Genomic DNA, 21,393 nt, shown 5'->3' on the forward strand with positions numbered 1-21,393 from the left:
AAAAACTAGTCTAGTAGTTTACAAAGCGACTTTAAGGGTCGGAATCCATTATTGGGAATATTTGAGTCAGTCTAGAATTTAATGGGTCCCGACTGTTAAAGCCGTTATATTCTTTTCAATTTTTATTTAACGCAGTCTTGTTTTTTTATTTCTTTAAATTTATTTTTTTTTATTTTACATTATTTTTGTGGAGGATCCATTTAAAGAAATTGATTAATAGATTATTCCAGTTTCTGAGTTTGTTAGCTTTCTCAAGTAAAAATTACGTTGACATTATTTTCATCTCAAAATTTTTTACAAATGAAAAAATTGATATGTGTAATTTCCACCAGCGGACGGCACAACTTTTGTGGGAAACTTTTTTTGCGAGAATGCACTCTTTACAATATAAAACCGTGATTATTTTAAAAATGAACGCAATGTATATTTTGAAATTACCCTTCAATCATGAATCATATTATAAATAAATTAATAAGTTAGTTTTATTGTGGAAAATCCAGAAGCCATTTTTATTAAAATTGACATAAAACAATTTGTACAATTATGATTTATTAGTAAATATTATATTTTAAGTAACACGTAATTAAACATTTAGGAATTGGAAATAAAATTTCAAATTCACTTCTTGGTCTAAAGGGTCTAGCTGATGAAGGATTCTTACCTTGTTTTTATTGTTTTACACTTAATCTCACACCCCTAACCAATATAGTAAGGGAATAATAGGAGTAACAACCCTGAACGTAAAATTTTTTTTTCTCGGTACCTATTGAAAATATCTTCATGAAATTGCAACTGTACATGACTATCGATAAACTAATTATAATGTAAGGATGAATTCTTGTTGACTTCGAGTTGAGACATAGTTATTGAAATAAATACCACGATACTCGAAATCTTGCTCGAATTGTCCTAAAATTTATTTGGGGCAGACCAAGCGACAGATGTCAATCCGCGAAAAAGAACATATAAGCGATGTCAAGAATAATCGAATCGAGAAATCTTGCATTGCGGACCATGTTTTAAATACAGAACACAAAATTCTACCTGCCAAGTTAATTAAATCAGTTAGACATCACAATAGTTTAGATGCTTACGAAAGCATTTTAATCCATAAAGCAGGCAATAAGACTCTGAACTGGGATATAGGTCCTATACCTGACTCTGAATTGATAAAATGGACAACTATTTAAGGTCAAGCCATAAAACAATTCTCGTCAGTTATGGCGAACTTGGACACGCCCATCTCACAAACGATACCGAATTTTAGATATAAATTAAGGTCGATAAAAGAATTTTTCAAACCCACTAAAAAATTTGTTGTGAAATGTTTACAAAAAGTTTGGTGGTATTGAGAAATTTTTTCTTCAAATTTGTGATAATTTTTATATTTTGTAAATCTATACTGTTTTGTTGGTATTGTTTTGTTTATTGTTAATTTTGTGTAAAATGTTTGTAATGTGTTATACGAATAAATTTTGCTACTGACGATGATTGCGTTGCAATCGAAATATCGATATTTAGCGACATGTAAGTCCGTTGTATGTTTTTAGTTGTATTTTTTAAATAGAATTTCTTAATATACAATTTTATTTCGAGTATCGTGGTATTTGTTTCAATAACTAATTATAATGAATTTTTTTAGCATTTTTGAAATAATAGAAACTGTGAAAAAAAAGAAGTAAATTTTTCGGGGGTGGTTTTTTATACCAACCCCAATGTGACAGCTACCAAAAAAATATATCTTATTTGTTAATTAGTTAGCTATTACATGTTAAAGTTACAAAAGGATCGAATTAGTGGAACATAGCTTAAAAAAATAAAAATCTGATACAGATATGTATGTGGTTATATGAAATAGTGTGTTATACATTCATTTCAAAAGTATACACCCTTAATATCGCTTAACCTGATGTGACTATTGTTTGTGAAAACATGTTAGTCATTATGAGCTGTATCATGCTATACATGAATTTCACGGTAATAGGGTATTCCACTATTTTTGAAAAAGTACTTCAAAATGTTGATTTTGCTAATAAAATGCCACCAAAAATTTATTTCGGAAAAATACACACACTTTCTTGCCAAAAACTTAAATTTTAAACCTTTTTTAAACTGTCAAAAACGCGGGCATCCAATTTGATGACGTAATATGGGTATCACTATACGAAATAACACAAATAAGTGACATATATATTCATAGACATCTGATTATAATAAATATAAATACTTATTATCTATGAATATATTATACCCAGCTGTCTACACTGAACTAACTGATGGTCTATGACTCATACCGCTATGACATCACAGCAGGGTTTACTCGCGTTTTAGGTCACGTGATATACAGTTTAAAAATTACGATTTTTAATTTTAATGTTTTAAAAGAAAAATGTGCTTTTATGACTCGAAATCAGAATATTTAAGTATATTTTTACATAAATTTTAACTTTTTTCAAATTTCATGATTTATTTTTGACTAACGATAATACCCTATTGACAAAAGAACGATTTGTGAATATTTTACAAATAACGTATTCCCGATTATTTTGACAAAATTTTGTGTAAGAATCAAAAAGAGTAAAAAAAGAATTTAATGAATACCAAATATTTTTATTCAGAAATAACTTTTTTAATCGTTTACAGTTTTCTTATTCATCATACCAGAAAGTAGGGAAAACTATTCACTGAATGATTGATTATCATCAAATTATAGAAAATTGTGCTGATAACATTATCAAACTACTTAAAAAAAATTAATCGAAATAAATCAATTAAGGAAGGAAGTATAGCATTGGCTATTTAAGGTGTTCGTTTCCCTACAGTATTGTAAAAAAGTTTTGGATTATTGCACGGTACATACATATTAACCAAATACATGCTTTGTAGTCAAATAATGTGTTATTTTTAGTTTTACAATACCACCAAACTACAAAAATATATAATATATTATGTGCAAGTGCTGCTTATATATTTGATAATATAGATATCGCTCTTCAATCATCAATACTCTAACTACAGTCGTTTCTGTTCATCAAATGATGGATCTTCGGTGAACTCATAAGTAAATTAAAATTTTGTTTTTATATCATCGACAACCTTATATTTTTATGGTATTATTATAAACTACAAGAATGTCTTAATATTTTAGATAGTTTTTTTATTACACTCTCTAGATTCTTTTATATAGAAATATCCTATTGAAAAGGACAACCTATATGATTCATTATTTCTTCAGCCAACTTTGAATGATAAAAAATTAATAATAATTCTGAATTATTATACAAAGAGTAAAATTAAGTTACATTAAATTCGACATAGACTTCATCGCATGTCTTCCCACTTTCATACACGGATATTAACTTCAGTTTTTCACGCACTGATAACGATTTGAGTCTTCGTTTCTTAATTTTTCAAATCGTATGATAGCAAAGCAAATCTAAAACTAAGGGTCATTGAGGCTCAAAATTTATTAAGTCCGGAATTTGCGGGAAAAATAAGAATAAGATAGTAAACAAACAAAACGATGCTATCTCAGTTCTCAGTTACAGAGGTTAATGCATATAAAATTAACTCGCTGCCTCAGTTATAGAGGTAACTATGTCGATAAAATCGAAAGAACGAATCCCAGATACAGAGGTTTGCTTCGTCCCACTAACAGAAATAATTCAATGCCAAAGTGTTGGGATTTCAGCACGAATTCCAGTTATGGAGGTTTCTCACTTATCCAGATCCCATTTAACCAAGTTAGACTGTATTTCAATAGATTGAACTATGACTTAAACGTACACTGGAAAAAATTCTAAAGAATTTACCTGAATGTTTTGATTTAATAATTTTTATTATCATAATTTTGTTTCTGTCTATACTGTTTATCGGAAATATTAAAACGTATTGTGCGCATAAATTTGAAATGTAAAAAATTCCTTAGATTATATATAATGAATGATATCATAATATCACCAAATATTAATAATATATATTAAAATTTTTATTTTATGCAGTATCAAAATAATAAATTAAAACAAAAATTTTTCCCAAAAAATAGCACCGGCGAAAAATTTTAAAATAAGTAAAACAACTGAAAACAAACAATTGACTGAGTTAATTGTTCAAATACCATGTATAGACAGTGTTGATTACTCTGTAATATTACACAAAAATACATGTCAGACATATATAACTGATATTCCCATATAATACATACTATATAATTTGCGCATAATTTTCGCTCTCACGAGTAAACAGGTAATGGTAAATCAAAAAAGACATCTTTGGTAAGAACTTTCCTCTTGGTCGGGGGATTATGGTAGAACGGTTTTTCGGAACTTAATCTTTTCGCCTAGACTTCTTCGATCATGATATGATGATGCCGAAATCGGCCCTCGAAAAAATTTTTTGGGATGCAGAAACACTCAATTTTAACGGGATCATAGCCGTTGTTTCACGAAAGATAATAATTTCAAAATGTTCTTTTTAAAGTAAAGTAAGTATTTATTAGTAACTTGTGCAAGTTTCAGAGCTTTATGAGTTTTGCTGACTATCGCGAAAAACCCATCTAAAAAAAAAAAAACACTTTTTCGTTGCCCGATTTCGGAATCAAAAATTAAAAAATTTCACTTGCTGCTAAAATATCAGGATCGAATAAGTCTAGACGAAGAGATTAAGTCCCGAAAAACCGCTCTACCATAATCCCTCGACCAACAGGGAAATTTTCACGACAGGTGTCATTTTTATACCATGCATATATGTAATATGCAAGGTATACTAAGTTTAGTCCCAAGTTTGTAACGCTTAAAAATATTGATGTCACGCACAAAATTTTGCTATAGGTGTTCATAGAATCACCTAATTAGTCCATTTCCGGTTGTCCGTCCGTCTGTGGACACGATAACTCAAAAACGAAAAAAGGTATCGAGCTGATGATTTTTACAGTGTACTCAGGACGTAAGAAGTGAGGTCGAGTTCGTAAATGAGCATCATAGGTCAATTGGGTCTCGGGTCCGTAGGACCCATCTTGTAAACCGTTAGAGATTCAACAAAAGTTGAAATGTAAAAAATGTTCCTTATAAAAAAATAAACAACTTTTGTTTGAAACATTTTTGCGAAAACATCACTGTTTACCCGTGAGGGCGCCAATTAGGCGGGAATGTACTATATTTGAATATCAGTTATGTATGTGTCACATGTAATAGGTATATGTGTTATATGATAAAGAAAGCAACACTGATTATGCATGTTATTTCAACAATTAACTCAGTCAATTGTTTGTTTTCTCTTGTTTACTTTAAAATCGAAAAAGAAAAAAAGTTATAAGCAAATGTAAATACGACAACTTTCGCTCATTTTTTCTCGGCATCTACGCATCGAAATCGGACTTACCATACGTCAATCGGTAGGTTTTTTTGAGATCTACAACTTTCCCATTTAATTTTTTGTATTGAAGTTTTTTTTAATCGCAAGAAAACCTCTTTTTTACTTTTTTTCGGTCGACTCAACGAGGTCGGTCAACTTAGACATTCATCAGCCGTAAACAAAAAAAAAACCTCTGTTTCTTGACTTGCTTTCTTTTTCTATAACAACGTATTTTTTTTTCCTGTTAGCAATTTTGTCTTCCGTTTCGCAGATTATTTGGATTAAACTGCAAATACCCTGCTGCAAGAAATACCTTAAATTTTTAAGTTTGTAAAAAATAGATAGATGATGTCACACATTTATTCATATAGTTTTAAATACCGTAAATGAGTTTTAATAACCTTCAATAATAGAGTATAGTGGCATTCATAATAATTACTAATTAGCATCAGTATTAGCATCGATGTAGATGTTGTATATGATTGGATTTAATCAACTCATTAATTAACACTAGCACACACATCCAAACTATTATTATTTTAAGTGCGAAAGTAACTCTGTCTGTCTGTTATTGGATTTTAATGCTAAGAAAGACTCTATCTAGTGATGGAAAAATGAACTATTTTCAGAACGCCCATTGATACATAAATCTAACGGAAATGTTTGTTTAGAATCTTGAAACTATACGCATATGTCATAAGCATATAATAAAGGTTAATTGCAACAATTTTTATTAACACAAATAAAACATTAAAATAATTGTTTTTATTTAAAAAAATGCATTTGAAAACACACACAACTATGAAATTAAAAGTAAAAAAGTATACACATTTAAAAGTTCAAAATGTAAATCAAAAACAAACAAGTGAAAACAAACAATTGACTGAGTTAATTGTTGAAATACCATGTATAGACAGTGTTGATGACGTAGTCATTTGTTTTTTGACGTCACGTAAATAAAAAAAGATATCCACTCTTAAATGGCCACACACACATAACTGATGTTCTCATATTAATATATACTATAAAATTTGCACCTAATTAGCGCCCTCGTGGGTAAACAGTGATGTTAACAAAAAAATGTTTCAGACAAAAGTTGTTTATTTTTTCACGAGGAACATTTTTTACATTTAAATTTTTGTTCTATCTATAACGGTTTACAAGACTCAATTGACCTATATTGCTCATTTACGAACTCGACCTCACTTTTTACGTTCTGAGTACGTTATACAAATTTCAGCTTGATCTACTTTCGTTTTTGAGTTATCGTGTTGACAGACAGAAGAACAGACAACCGGAAATGGACTAATTAGGTGATTCTATGAACACCTATACCAAATTTTTTTTCGTAGCATCAATATTTTTAAGCGTTACAAACTTGGGACGAAACATGGTGTAAAAATTATAAAATTAGGTCCAAAATTTGTTTTAAAATTTTATATAAAATCACATTAAAATGTATAATAAAGCATATATCTTCTGCCTCTTTAATCATTGAAATAATCAGCTGATTGAAACGAAAATAGTTTACATTTTTTTTACTCGTGGCGCTGACATCTTAGTGCTAAAATCCAATATTTTCACACTTAAACCGCCAAATCAACTTTCATGAATTTCGGTATAGAGATTAGATGGGAGAGAGACATAGGTTACTTTTTGTCGCGATAATAAAACTAGAAGAGGTGAAATAGGAGATAAGAGTTTGTACGGGGAAGTAGATCAAAGCTCTGATAATAATTTCATTAAGTATTCATAGGTGACACTTCATTTACTAGGTAATAACGCTGATTTTTATTTAGTATTCATAGATGTCGTTGTATATAAAAATTAAATAATAAATATCTTATATATTATATCTCGTTTTATTCTGTCCTACCCTTATCTTCGTTATTCCTTTATCAAATTCCATGATTCACCAATTCTTTTTAAGCTTATTATGTCTGGGTTTGACAAAAAATGTACCGCTTAGGAAAAAACACGCAAGAGAAATAATTTTAACGAAAAATATCATAAATTTCATGTTAGTTTTACAGTTGCTCTCCTAATACTCGTGACATATAATACTGAAATCATTATTAGGCAAACATGTTAGTTTTTACAGATGCTCTCCTAATACTCTAGACATAATTACTATTCTTAATACATGTTCTCCTAACATTAATTTAAGAATTTTTGATTTTTATCACCATTTTGCTACGAAATTTGTTGTTTGTTGTTTTTAGTCATGGGTTTCGCTAACTACGGGAGCGGAATTCCCCACGGGTCAAGCTAGTACCTATATATTAATAGTACATACTTAATTTCAGTTAGAAAAAAAATTAATTTTTAATGCTTTTTTTGTATTATCTAAGGATGTATGAGCATGACAACAATGTTTGATTTAAAGGCTCAACATTTTTTTGTAGATAGACTTTTAATCAAAGAATATGTGGTTACAATTTCAGTTATGCATCCATTCAAATTTTTCAGCAAAACATTAATAAAAATCGATATAAAATTGCTCTTGTAGAGAAATCTCAAAATACGACATATTTTGAAAGTTTTTGATAATTTTCACTTGGAATGAATGAAAACAAATTAAAAAATTTTTTTAGTAGAATGTAAACATATTAGCAAGGACATAGAAAAGAAAAAACCAAGTGTCTCCATTTGTATAAGAGATATACGAGCAGGCTAGATTTAGGGTAGAAATTATTTTTATCTTATTTTCAACTTTGATAATGAATTTTATTATAACTTCATGAATGTAGACGAAAAATAAGATTAAAATTGTTCGATATCTGCCTTGGTTTTCGAAATATTTAAAGCTGAATAGTTAAACAAAATTGTCAATTACACTAGATATGGAAAAATGATATTCTTACTTTTCGTCTCATATCGTTAAAACATAATTCACCATCAAAATTGAAAAAATATATTTTTTAAACTTATGCCCCCACAACCGTGAATATTTTGAAGTTATTAAAAACCCCTCGAGTAACGAGTTTGGGCCGATAATATAAAGAATTTTACGAAAACTCTGGGAGACGACGGGGACAACGTTTACCCTGGGCATCAGGTACCTCGGAGACCAAAATTCTGACGCGATATTTATAATCAGTTACCCCAAAAACCCCCGAGTTACAAGTTTGGAATCATTTTCATCACTATTAACCGAATTGTGAATTTAGTATATTTACGGTTAATTTAAAATGCATGTTATTTATGCAAATTGTATATTTTAAATTTCTTATAAATTAATTAAAAAATTTCCTGACGCTCTGACGAATCGAATGCCGAAAACCGCATTCAAATTCGACTTTTTTTGAACTTTGACCGTTTTTATTGTTTCTGCGACTAGTAGTATTTTAGAGAGAGAGAGAGATGAAAACTTGGACAAAAAATCCGGCGTACGCACGAGAAGTCGCGGACACTGGCTCTCTCTCTCTATTTATATATAAATATACATTGGTAAAAAATATAAATTTATAACAAACACAAATATTTAATACCCTATCAGTTTTTGCGCAGCGAAATAGGCGAGTAACGGCTAGTACATACATATATGATAGCGCACTGCGACACAGACGCACAAACACAGGAGTGTCTTCAAATCACTTGCATCTATCTTTATTAATATAGATATTTAAGATATAAACTCTTAAGGGTGTACAATCATGAGACTTGTTAAGGTAGTACTAGCGCCAAGGTAAGTTTAGACTTGTAGTTTAAATTATTTGTAGGCAAATTATTTTCAACTTTGACGATGAATTTTGTTATAACTTCATGAATGTAGACGAAAAATAACATAAATTTTTCGATATCTGCCTTGGTTTTCGAAATATTGAAACCTTAATAATTAAACAAAATTTTCAATTATCGATATTTTGAAAATTACTCCAGATATCGAAAAATTTTATGCTTACTAACCGTCTTATATTGTCAAGTTATAACATAATTCATCATCAAAAGCACTCTTGTAATTTTTTCTCTAGACACTTAGTTTTGGAAATAAAACTCTTGAAAAATTTAAAATGCAATATTCGATTTTAAGAAAAATGTGTTATTTTTTCAATTTCTGAAGGAATTTGCTTAGCTAACGCAGCTCCTGCGCTACGAATTTTTTTAAATTTATTCAAAAGGTCACTGTTACCTATTCGTTTTGTGCGTAGTCATGGTAGGGACAATAAAATCGATGCCAGCGCTTCCAGTTAAAAATTATGGCGATAAAGGAGGCTTTTATGACTAATTTGCAGATCTTTACATGTTAATGTTATAGAAAATGTTAAATTAAAATTATTGAAAAACACTAATTAATTAAACTTAATGCATTAAAAATTGTGAAATCAAATTGCACAAATATTATTTTTCAAATGTAAATTATCATAATTATTTATTTAAATTTGTGAGATAATAATATTAAATTTTCAATGTAAGTCATAAATGCAATTCATACAATTATATATGCATCCATACAATTCTATAATTAAAGTAGTGTATCGTTACTATGGAAAAGCCTCCAATAAAACTCACACACGGGGCGAATACGTTAAGAGAAAACATATTTTTTTACAATTCAGTAACTTAGTATGCTTTTCCCCTGTATCCACCCTTCAAATCAATTTTCAAAAAGTCCTTAATCATAAATTTTCAAAACAAATATTATCAATTAAATTAGATATAAACTTATCCTAATTTATCTAATTAATTCGTTTTTAATTAATAATTAATTAATTAATAATTAATACTAATAACATTATTTAAAGTGGAGTAAGCAAATAATATCAAAAATGATATATTTTCAATATTTTTGTGATTTGTTTAATTTAATTAATTAAATAATTATATTTAATAATTAACAATTGTTTAATTCAGATTTAAATTCGTTTAAATAAATATTAATTAATATGTTTAATGTCGATTCATTAATTGAATCGTTTTTTTTTTATCAAACTTTGATATTTTTACCCAAATCAACGAAAAATGAACATCCACCGAAAAAAAATTTTAAATTCGATTTCTATGCATAATCTCGTTCTTCAAGGTAGAATGCTCGTAAACCCATTTTTTTACAGAATGAAATAAAATTTCGAGTAGATAGAAGAATAAGTTTTCGCTTGAGAATTGCTACATTAAAAATTTTTTTCCCGTCAATCAAAAAACTTTTCGGTATCAAAGAAGGAACTTTTTGCAATGGTTAAATTGTACCAGTCAACTAAAACTGACACATTTCAAATTATTAAAATTTTTTTTACAGATTTTGTTCAAAATTCCTTATCTGATCAAAATTTTGGTATAAGTGTTCATAAAATCACCTAATTAGTCCATTTCCTGTTGTCTTCCCGTCTGTCTGTTAATACGATAACTCAAAACGCAAAGAGATGTCAAGCTGAAATTTTTATAGCGTACTCAGGGCAAAAAAAGTGAGATTGAGTTCGTAAATGAGCAGTATAGATCAATTGGGTCTTAGGTCCGTCGGACCCATCTTGTTAATTTAGAGATAGAACAAAAGTTTATATGAAAAATGCTCCTTATAAATAAATTCAAAAAACTTTTTTTTGAATCATTTTTTTCATCACTGTTTACCCGTGAGGGCGCAAATTAGATCAAAACTTTGGCTTCCTTTTTCTCCAATACTATAAAAGATGGGTAGTTGAATTTTGCAAGCAGCTTCAACTTGTGGTTTTGTGAAACATTTTTATGAAATGAAACAATTTTTAAAGAATACTTTCTAAAATTTTCGCTATTTGCGAAAATCTAATAAATGGCGGACGAAACCGCCCTAATTGTGTTGGTTTTTAAACTCCTCTAATGTATAAAAAATGATGCATACAGGGTATTTAAACAATTAACTCACTCAATCGATTGTTATCTTTAACACAGCCGGAATTTTGGATTTTTTAAATTAATTTTTATTAAGAATGTACGACCGCCAGGACAATTTTGAATAAAAGGCTTGAAAATTTTTTATTTGAAGTTGGAGTAAATTGAAGTCTAAATTTTAGGTTGAATTGCCCGATTATTTAACATTGGTTTTATGAGAAAACGGTAGATGGGTATGTTTTCAAAGATTTCTCCAAAACGAGTCGGTGGAAATTAAAAAAAATAAAAACAACTTAAATTAAAGTTAAAACCTTAGTAAATTATTGAAAACAAAAGAACCCGTTGTGCTCGACTAATTAAGAATGTATGAGCACAGTAGTGGGGACACAAATTTAAAAAAAAAATATATTTTTCAATTTTGATGGTGAATTATGTTATAACTTAACCATATAAGACGAAAAGTACGAACATCTGGAGTAATTTTCAAAATATCAAAAATTGAAAATTTTGTTTCAATTATTTAGCTTTCGATATTCCAAAAATCAAGCATTTATCTAAAAATTTTATTCTTATTTTTCGCCTACTTTTAGAAAGTTATAACAAAATTCATCATCAAAGTTGAAAATAAGGTACAAATAATTTCAACAAGTCTAAACTTGTCTTGGCGCTTGTACTACCTTAAATATTTAAAAAGTTTTTTTTTTGCAATTCTAAATGTGAAAGTCCCACAAGCTATACCTAGATTAAAATTATCAATCGTTCTCAATTAATCTCTAAATTTGGAGTACACTATCATGACGATTGGGGAGTTAATTGTATTAAATGAAATAAAGTTTAAAGTTCGTTCTTTTTACCTTGGTGTAGACCGCTCAGAGTAAATAGAAAAGAACAGCGATATTACATTTTAACAGCAAAAATATAAGACTGTCTTTTTTTATTTACACTTTGTGTATACACTCTAAAATAAAAAAGAACATACCACATACACATTATATGCATCATCGGATCATTTCACGATTCATAATAATTAATATAAATTATTATTGGGTTCAAATTATAATATCCATTTGAAGTACACTTCTGTTCAATTAAAATGAAATAATTTTAATCAGTTGTCTGTCTATCTGCATGCCTCTCCTACACATACATAATTCATTTATTGGCTCAGTGAGTGAATTGAATCGAAAATCAGTATTTGCCCGAAACTCTTATGAGACGTTGATAGTTCTACAAATTAGGAATTTTTAAATAATTAATAGTTTATAGGTTACTTCGCTGGGTTTAAACGTAAAGATTGATAAAGATTGCTCTCGCTTATCCCCTTTCTATAACACTCGAAATATTGGTAAGGATTGTTTAACACAGGTAAAATATATGTATGGTTTTCTATTTTTTTTTAATGTATAATAGTCGTAATTATTCATTGAGTATATCAGAGAAGATGGCCGCGAAATATTTTATATTGACTATTTTTACAGAAATCTGTAATTTGTGGTAATGTCAAATTATATTGTTGTACAGTTTCGTTAAAACCATTCGCTAATTTCAGCGTGAAAGCGTAACAAACAAACAAACATGCTTACTTTCGCATTTATAATATATAGAGATTCATAATTTAAAAATTTGGATTCCTAATTATTTCCATTTACAATTACATATTTTAATCGTTAATATTTAAAAAAAAAATTATATGTCAAAAATTGCTACTAAAATGCTCTTTCAGAAAATATATAATTTCTCCACTTAAATAATTATTAGTTAAGGTGTTTGTTTCCCTGCAGTATTGTGAACAAGTTTTGAAGTTTTGGTTTATTGCACGGTACATACATATAAACCAAATTCATGCTTTGTAATCAAATAATGTGTTTTTAGCTTTACAATACCACGCAACTACAAAAATATATAATATATTGTGTGCAAGTGTTGCTTATAAATTTGATAATACAGATATCGCTCTTTAATCATCAATACTCTAACTATAGTCGTCTCTGTTCATCAAATGATGGATCTTCGTTAAACTCATAATTAAATTAAAATTTTGTTTTTATATCATCGACAACTTTATATTTTTATAGTATTATTATAAACTACAAGATTGTTTTAGATAGTTTTTTATCACACTCTCTAGATTTTTTGATATAGAAATATCCTATTGAAAAGGATAACCTATATGATTCATCAAAACAGATTTTTTCAGCCAACAGTGAACGATAAAATAATAATAAAAAGCCCGATGACCTAGGAATTTTTTGTGATTTTTGGAAACTTTGTTAATCAAAAAATGTATTTATGCAGTTTTATTGAAATCTCTAGTATTAGTCAATCCTTGCATACATCCTTAAATAGTATGGAAATAATAGAACTATCACATAACCCACTAACGCCATCTCCAATTTTTGTAAAATATTAGTGACTAGCTTGATACTCGCCCACTAAACTGGGCTTAAAAGTATAAACCACTGCTTTATAGCTTCAACCTTTCTTGATTTCACTTATCCGCCTTCTATTACACTCGAAAGGATTGTTTAACACTGCTAAAATATATGCACAGTTTTCAATTTTTTTAATTAAATTGTTACAGAAATCTTTAATTTATGGTTCAAAATGATGATCATAGATGGACGAGTAAAATGTCAGTTTAAATTTAGTTTTCTTAAATTAAAATATATATATATATATATATATATATATATATATATATATATATATATATATATATATATATTATAAAGTGTAGCTCATATGTTATTCTGATGTATGGGCTATATTGTGCTCCAGTTTCATTCAAATCCATTCGGTAGTTTTTGCATTAAAGCATAACAAACTAACAAACAAATACACATTTATAGAAAAACATAAAATATATAGGGATAGCAACTGGTTCGGATTGGTTAGAATGATTTAAACAACCCGTTAAATTATGTATAGAAGCAAACATAGCCAGTATATAATCGGGATTTTAAGAAAAAAGTTCAGAATTAAAAGAAAACAAGTGAAAAAAACAATTTACTGAGTTAGTTGATAAAACGTCATGCATAGACTGTGTTGATTACACTGTCACATTACACATACATACATGTCACACATACATGACTGATATTCTCATATAATACATACTATATAAGTTGCGCCTAATGTGCGCTCTCGCGGGTAAATAGAGATGTTAACGAAAATATGTTTTTCACAAATCAACAAAAGTTGTTTATTTTTTTTTAAGGAACATTGTTTTCATTTAAACTTTTGTTCTGTCTCTAACGGTTTATAAAATGGGTTTTACGGACCAAAGACCCATTTGACCTATGTTGCCCATTTACGATTTCGACCTCACTTTATATGCCCTGAGCACGCTGTAAAAATTTCAGCTTGTTATCATTTTTCGTTTTTGAGTTATCGAGTTGACAGACTGACGGACGGACAACCGGAAATGGACTAATCAGATGATTTTGTGAACACCTATACCAAAATTTTTTTTATAGCATCAATATTTTTAAGCGTTACAAACTTGGGACTAAACTTAATATAGGTACTATGTATATTTCATATGAATTTTTTTTCAGTGTATATATATAAAAAATTAAGCTTTAAAAGTTGCCACTCTGCCCATACTTTCTTAGATGGCCACCTTATCTAAAAATTAAAGATGGAATAGCCTTGAAATTTAATACAATTTATAGTGCTTCGATTGATTCGTTCTAATTAATTGCATCGACCCTTCTCTAAATAGGGTCAATACAAAGGGCATAAACCTTATACGTATATTTATCATTTTGCACCTGCTGCATTTAACAGATGCTATTTCGATTTTTTGATCAGTTTATTTTAGCAAAAAATATTATTTTTGAATAAACTTAAAGGATGGCGACTAATACTGTCTAAGCCTACCCCACACTCTCGCGAAGTAAATATATACACTGAAAAAAAATTCTTAATATCGTACGGGGTTGAGTGGTGAAGTTAGCACAAACGTATGAGTTGTTTGTATGAAAGTAATATACTGTCTAAAGAATTTCAAATATTGTTGTTTTGAAATGCAACATAGTTTTAAACAATTTTTTTTTATTGGATCTACCACTTATAAATATTCTAACAAAATACTGATGTGATTGTCACAACTACACGAGCAAAAAAAATTGGATTTCTTCAAGTCGGATTTGAATCAGCGACATATGGACAACTATTGATTTTTGTGTTCTTAGTTTACGGCTTAATCAACTGCGTTCTCGATGATTGTTACATATAAATACAAAAAAATATGATAAATTTTATAAAAATGATCAATATGTTTATTTCAAACTCTTTGTTAACTAGTAACAACAATCTTCATGAAGTTGGCTCAATCACACATTGACTAGACATGATAGATATGCGATCATAATAACCAAACACTCTATTTAAAGCAAACGAAAAGAAATTTCCTTTTAATTCATCGATTCGCTTTATTTACACGATTGTATATCTAACTAAGTACAATTTCATTTTCCATCAATAAAATGCATGCCTTTAAACTAAAATCAATCGCTTTTTTCGAATTAATAATTTTGTTTATTTAACATCAGTGATTTTGTATCAATGAATTCCTATTTTAAATTCAATCTCATTCTGTTGTAAATACAAATATTTAGCTCTACTTGTCCCAATCGTTAGGCAATTGTATGAAAGTATTTTTACTTTATTTCAATACGAAACGGCCAACTTCGGGATGAAGTTGTCATTATTTTAATTTTGTATTTCAGTGTATATAGTTCATTTTAGCAAAAAATATTTATTTATTTTTTTTTGATAAACTTAAAAGATGGCGACAAATACAGTCCAAGTATTTGTGCCCCCCCCCCCCCCCACTAATAAATATAATTTTAAATAAAAATTAATTTTCCAGAAAAACCGGCACCGCTTGCTAGACCCTGTCTTATTTGATATCATCTCAAGAAAAATCATGAGAAAAATTTAGTTCAAAAATTTGTTTTTGGGTAAGTATGCCCTAATGGGGTGGCAAAAATACATCTTTTCAATTGTTAAATTAACACCCTTGATTAAATCAAATTTAGGTCATTTGATCAATGCTACATCTTACAAAATCATATGAATTTCCATAAAAAGTCGTTGTTAAAACCGGTTATATTATATGCATTTATTTATAACAAAATCATACACTTTCTCATAACTACTATTAAAAAAGTTGTGAAAAATATTCAACTAATGTTTTTAGCTAACTCTTAATTCAAATCGAAAGTTTTCTAAGAAATTTAAATTATTAGCCCACTAAGAGTGACAGATGTAAGCGGTCGGTAAATGTATGATTGCCAACTAGCTCTTAATTCAAATATTCTTAAAAATTTAAATTAATTAAAATCAAACAAAGAAAGGCAGCTTTAACCGGTCGATAAATGTACGAGTTTCAGCTAGCTCGTACATTAATTTTTGTTTACTATAAATGATAGTTCTCTTGATCACAATTAACACAATTTTGGGGACTCTTGCGGGAAAAAATTGTGATTTTTGACACAATATCTTATGGAAGAACTTACAATAATGTTAATTGTACAAAAATTAACAGATGATTGGGCTTCAAAAAAGTTCATAGAGAAAATTTATCACAGATTCTGTTTATGCGAAGAAAAAAAAAACATTACTTTACGGCGAAACCATAAAAAAACTTGTTCTAAAAAGAAAACAAAACTAGTCAAATTGACGTATAAATTATATGTTTTAAGTACAATATTTTAAAGCATGCCTATCCCTATATATTATAAATGTGAAAGTAAGCATGTTTGTTTGTTTGTCACGCTTTCACGCTAAAACTAGCGAATGGTTTTTAATGAAAGTGTACAGCAATATAGCTCATACTTCAGAATAACACATGAGCTATCATTTATAAAGATATATTAACAAAAAAATAAATAAAAATTAATTTAGTTTGACATTACCATAAATTACAGATTTCTGTAAAAGTAGTCATTTGACATTACCATAAATTACAAATTTCTGTAAAAATAGTCAATATAAAATATTTCATGGCCATATTTTCTGATATACTCAATGAATTATTACGACTATTATACATTTAAAAAAATAGAAAACCATACATATATTTTACCTGTGTAAAACAATCCTTACCATTATCTCGAGTGTTATAGAAAGGGGATAAGCAAGAGCAATTTTTATCAATCTTTACTTTTAAATCCAGCGAAGCGGGTGGGTATCACCCTAGTTAAAATATATTTACGTGATACAAATATTATTTAATTCATAATTTTATTTATTACTTTGATTTGAATTCAATGAATATAAATTAGTTGCTATCTTGACTAGTCATGTGACGGCCGAACTACTTTAAATTACTAGTCCATAAGGAGTGGCAGATTTAACCGGTCGACAAAGGTACGATTACCAGCTAGATCTTAATTCCAGTCGAAAATTTTCTAAGAAATTTAAATTACAATTTTACAAAAGTGGTATATTGAAGTGGACAGCGAAGCGGGTCCAACCCGACGCTTTGGTGTTCCAGCATATCCTTTGTCGTCCGGGCTTTTAATTTTTCTTCGGAAAAGGATAATTTTTAGTGAGAGGGTCACCACCAAATTAGCTTTTACTGATATTTTATTCTGGAAGATAATTATAGTAATCTCGATAATTGGAAGCGACTAGTAATCGAAACATTTTTCACCTGAGCTTTATTTTGGATTAATTATAATTTCTTGGCAGCAAGTCTTATTCAATTATATATTGTTTTAAAGCCTCCATTTGCGATTAAAAAATTTGTGAAGGCTCGTGTTTGTGCAAATAATATGATGGTATAGATTAAGATTTTGCGCATAGGTCAATATAGAAACTTATTATGTAACATTTCATAGCTTGACAAGCAATTCGAACATGTTTCTGGTATTGTTTGGGTAACATTACGTGCGCATAAACTAAGGCTACCAAAAATTGACAAACACGTTCAACCGAAGAGGTGTTACTACACAATTTGTGAAGACAAGATTGCTGCGCAATTTTTTTTTAGAATCTTTGGTCCAAGATTTATATAAACTGATCGTATGTGAAGCTCTTTTGACTTCGACAAAAAAAGATTAAATATTTTTAACGGAATCTAGTTCCGTTTAATTCTAATTATAATTCTGTTTTAATTAACGGAGATTACAATTTCCTGGGTGATAGGAATAAATCTTGAATTATTGAATAATGACAAAATTAAGAGGCAAATAAATCCAAAAATTTTTTGATATCAAGTTCAGTCAGAAAAAAAAAAATTGATTTTGGAAAAAATTCCATCACAACTTATTTTCTTGTGAACTACTTAAGATATTTTTGAATCGAATGAATGAAAATTATCTCACAAAAAAGCATCTACGTTAGATCGAGAAAAACTTTTAATATGTTCAAAAATCACCTATGATTTTTTTTTCCCAATCGACAGATTGTTCAATTTATTAACGATTTATTTTCCGAGATATCGAACGAAAGTTAAAAAAGGACCCCGCAATATTAGATAGGAAAATGGCTTTCTGTGAAACATTTTCAAACACTCCTTAAAATGTTCCTTGAATTATTCAAATCAAAAGCTCTCACGGCCACAAAAACTATTAACGAGTGTTTTTCGAGATTCGGGCGATTAAAGCTACACATACATTCTAGTTATATAGCCCGTAGCTCGAAAAGTATTTTTTTTAAATTATTGTGGCCGTGAGAGCTTTTTATTTGAATGATCCAAAGAACATTTTAGGGTGGGTTAGAAAATGTTTCACAGAAAGCCATTTTTGCGGGGTTAAATTATCGAACATTTCAGAAATTCCAAAAAAAAGTTAGAAAAGCGCTCCCAATCGACAGGGTGCCAATTTAACAATTTAATTTCTGAGATATCGAAAAAAAAAAATTGTAGCTAAATTTTGTGCAAATATGTTTTATGGTCGATTATGAAAGTTCCTCCGGAGACCATTTCGAATCGGATCTACAAAAATCACTGGATTACTAAGAAATCGCACTCCAATTTCTGAGACAGGTTCCTGCATGCCCCTTTTTCAGGATAATGTAACTAATCCTCTAAATATGTCTTCAGTGACGGGTTTTTATCAATTATAACTGAAACTATAGAATTTTACCTTGACCAATAGCGATCGGGAACCAGTATTACCTTCTTGTCGGAATTTAGTAATTCCATACTAAATACATTAATTATCGCGTTCCGATTTTAAAGGTTTTCTTTTTTCTAACTACAAGGAGGGTCACTTTAATCTGTAATGGCTTATAGATCATTTTGTAGTTAAAGAATAAAAAAATGACTTAAACAAAAATTGTAGGATTTGATGGGGGGCATCATGTTTTCTGACTTCGGATTGGATCTAGTTCTTCGGTTTGTTTTAATAGCCAATTTAGATTCTAAACGACAAGAGAAAGAATAAAACTTTAAATTAGAAAGTTGATCCTCATAAAAAAAAACTAACAATTTTTGCTCAAAACATTTGTTCGAAAAACGTTGGCTTTCGGAGAAAATGTGACTTAAAAATATGTCATCAATAGAAATAAAATACGTACGATTAAAGTTTATCGATAATTGTAGGTCAAAGTTATGGACACAGGCGAATGTCCTTTATTGCTCTGGACAACTTTTTGTTCAAGAAAATTTTAAGACGAATTTCCACATAAACCTGGCGATTTTCGAAAAAATGGTTTACATAAAAAATTTTACTTTTTATGAGGGTCAACTTTCTAATTTAAAGCGTTATTCTATCTTTTACCACTTAAGATCTAAATTGGCTATTAAAGAAACCCGAAGAGCTAGGTCCAATATGATGTCCCCCATCAAACTCTACAACTTTTGTTTAAGTTATTTTTAGATTTGTTAACTACAAAACGAGCTATTAGCCATTATAGACTAAAATGACCCACCTTGCATATTTCGTAAGTTGAATTAAAGATTCCAAAATTATAAACAAAAATAGTTTTGCCAATATTAAACCGAATTAAATTGTTATAGAATTTTACTCCAAATTTTCGTTCAAAATAAGAATCCATAGTTAGATTCTTGCATTACACGACCTCTAAAACTTACTTACTTCGTTTAATTACTTTAATTCTCTCGATATTTCGAAATCCAACCTTGATCTCGAAATCTCGAATTTATCGGGTTAAACGAGAAATTATAACTATATTGTGGTTTTGTACAAATCACAGAATAAGTAATCCTAAAAACCGAACCCTTTCGATTGAAAATTAAGCCGAACTAACAAAAATTGCTACCAAAATTTTTTCGATCAAGAAAAGGTAATACTACAAGTTAAATACATCCAAAATAGTCAAACTATTAAGGGCGTGGTTTAGATAAGTAAAGAAACTTAAAAATCATCTATACTACACCGATAAAAATCATAATGCAATAAAACAATTAGATTTCCTAAGTGATTAAAAAAAATGTATATGAATTTATATTTGATTTGATTGGGAAAATTTTGTATATATTAATAATATTAATTTTCTTTCCTATAATTAAATGTTTATACGTTTTTTTTAATTCTAGGAAAAATTGTTAGATGTTAATAAATTAAAAAACAACCCTCCTTAAAATGACACTCATGTTTGCCTACATTGAAGGGGTGCGTCTCCTTTTAATGAAACCTCATACTTTTTTCGCATACACACATCAATACCAACGGGGGAAAATTGTGTAAGTTTAGTATCGTACCAAATTTCTTTTTGTTAGTAAAATTATTCGAAAAATTGTACATTTGCAAATTTACCTAAAGTTGATGCATTTTCATAGGCAAAATAGTCGGTCGTTGAATAATATGGTGTTGTAGTCACTGAAGAAATTGTCGTAAACTCACTAAAATTTGCATCTTGTCCGTAGATTATATGAAATATATTGAACAAATTTATATACAGATAAAATAATTGATCCATTATTGGGGTAAAAAAATGGCACTTAATACATTGTGTATGCAAAAAACATTGTTTTCATCCTTTTCAAAATTCAAAATCGACCGGACTCGTAGAAATACTAAATCTCATTCGTTTTTATTTGATTAAATCAACACTTAATAATTTACACATTTATTGGTTTGTTTTTAAATCAAATTTTTAATTACAAAGTCATGTCAAAATTTTTTTTTATTGTCTTTAAAAAGAATTATTTATATTTTTTTATTAAGTAGTTCTAATTATTAACTTAAACATTGCACTTAGTACATCTAATTTAACACAGTTTTATATGATCTAAATTTTATTGATTTTCATGTTTTAAAA

At 28.7% G+C, this 21,393-nt stretch overlaps 1 protein-coding gene across 1 annotated transcript in view; it reads right to left on the reverse strand.

Annotated features, from left to right (window-relative positions):
• The window catches only part of LOC123303113 (tyrosine-protein phosphatase 99A-like), a 36,089-nt gene extending 15,012 nt beyond the window's left edge, over nt 1–21,077 (reverse strand). The window contains exon 1 of the mRNA XM_044886212.1: nt 20,889–21,077. Within this exon, the coding sequence (XP_044742147.1) occupies nt 20,889–21,051 (163 nt within the window). The 5' untranslated portion in view covers nt 21,052–21,077. The remainder of the gene's footprint in view (nt 1–20,888) is intronic.
• Between the last annotated feature and the right edge of the window lie 316 nt (nt 21,078–21,393).

Source organism: Chrysoperla carnea, chromosome X (assembly GCF_905475395.1).
Source record: "Chrysoperla carnea chromosome X, inChrCarn1.1, whole genome shotgun sequence".
Classification (NCBI taxonomy): Eukaryota; Metazoa; Arthropoda; class Insecta; order Neuroptera; family Chrysopidae; genus Chrysoperla; species Chrysoperla carnea.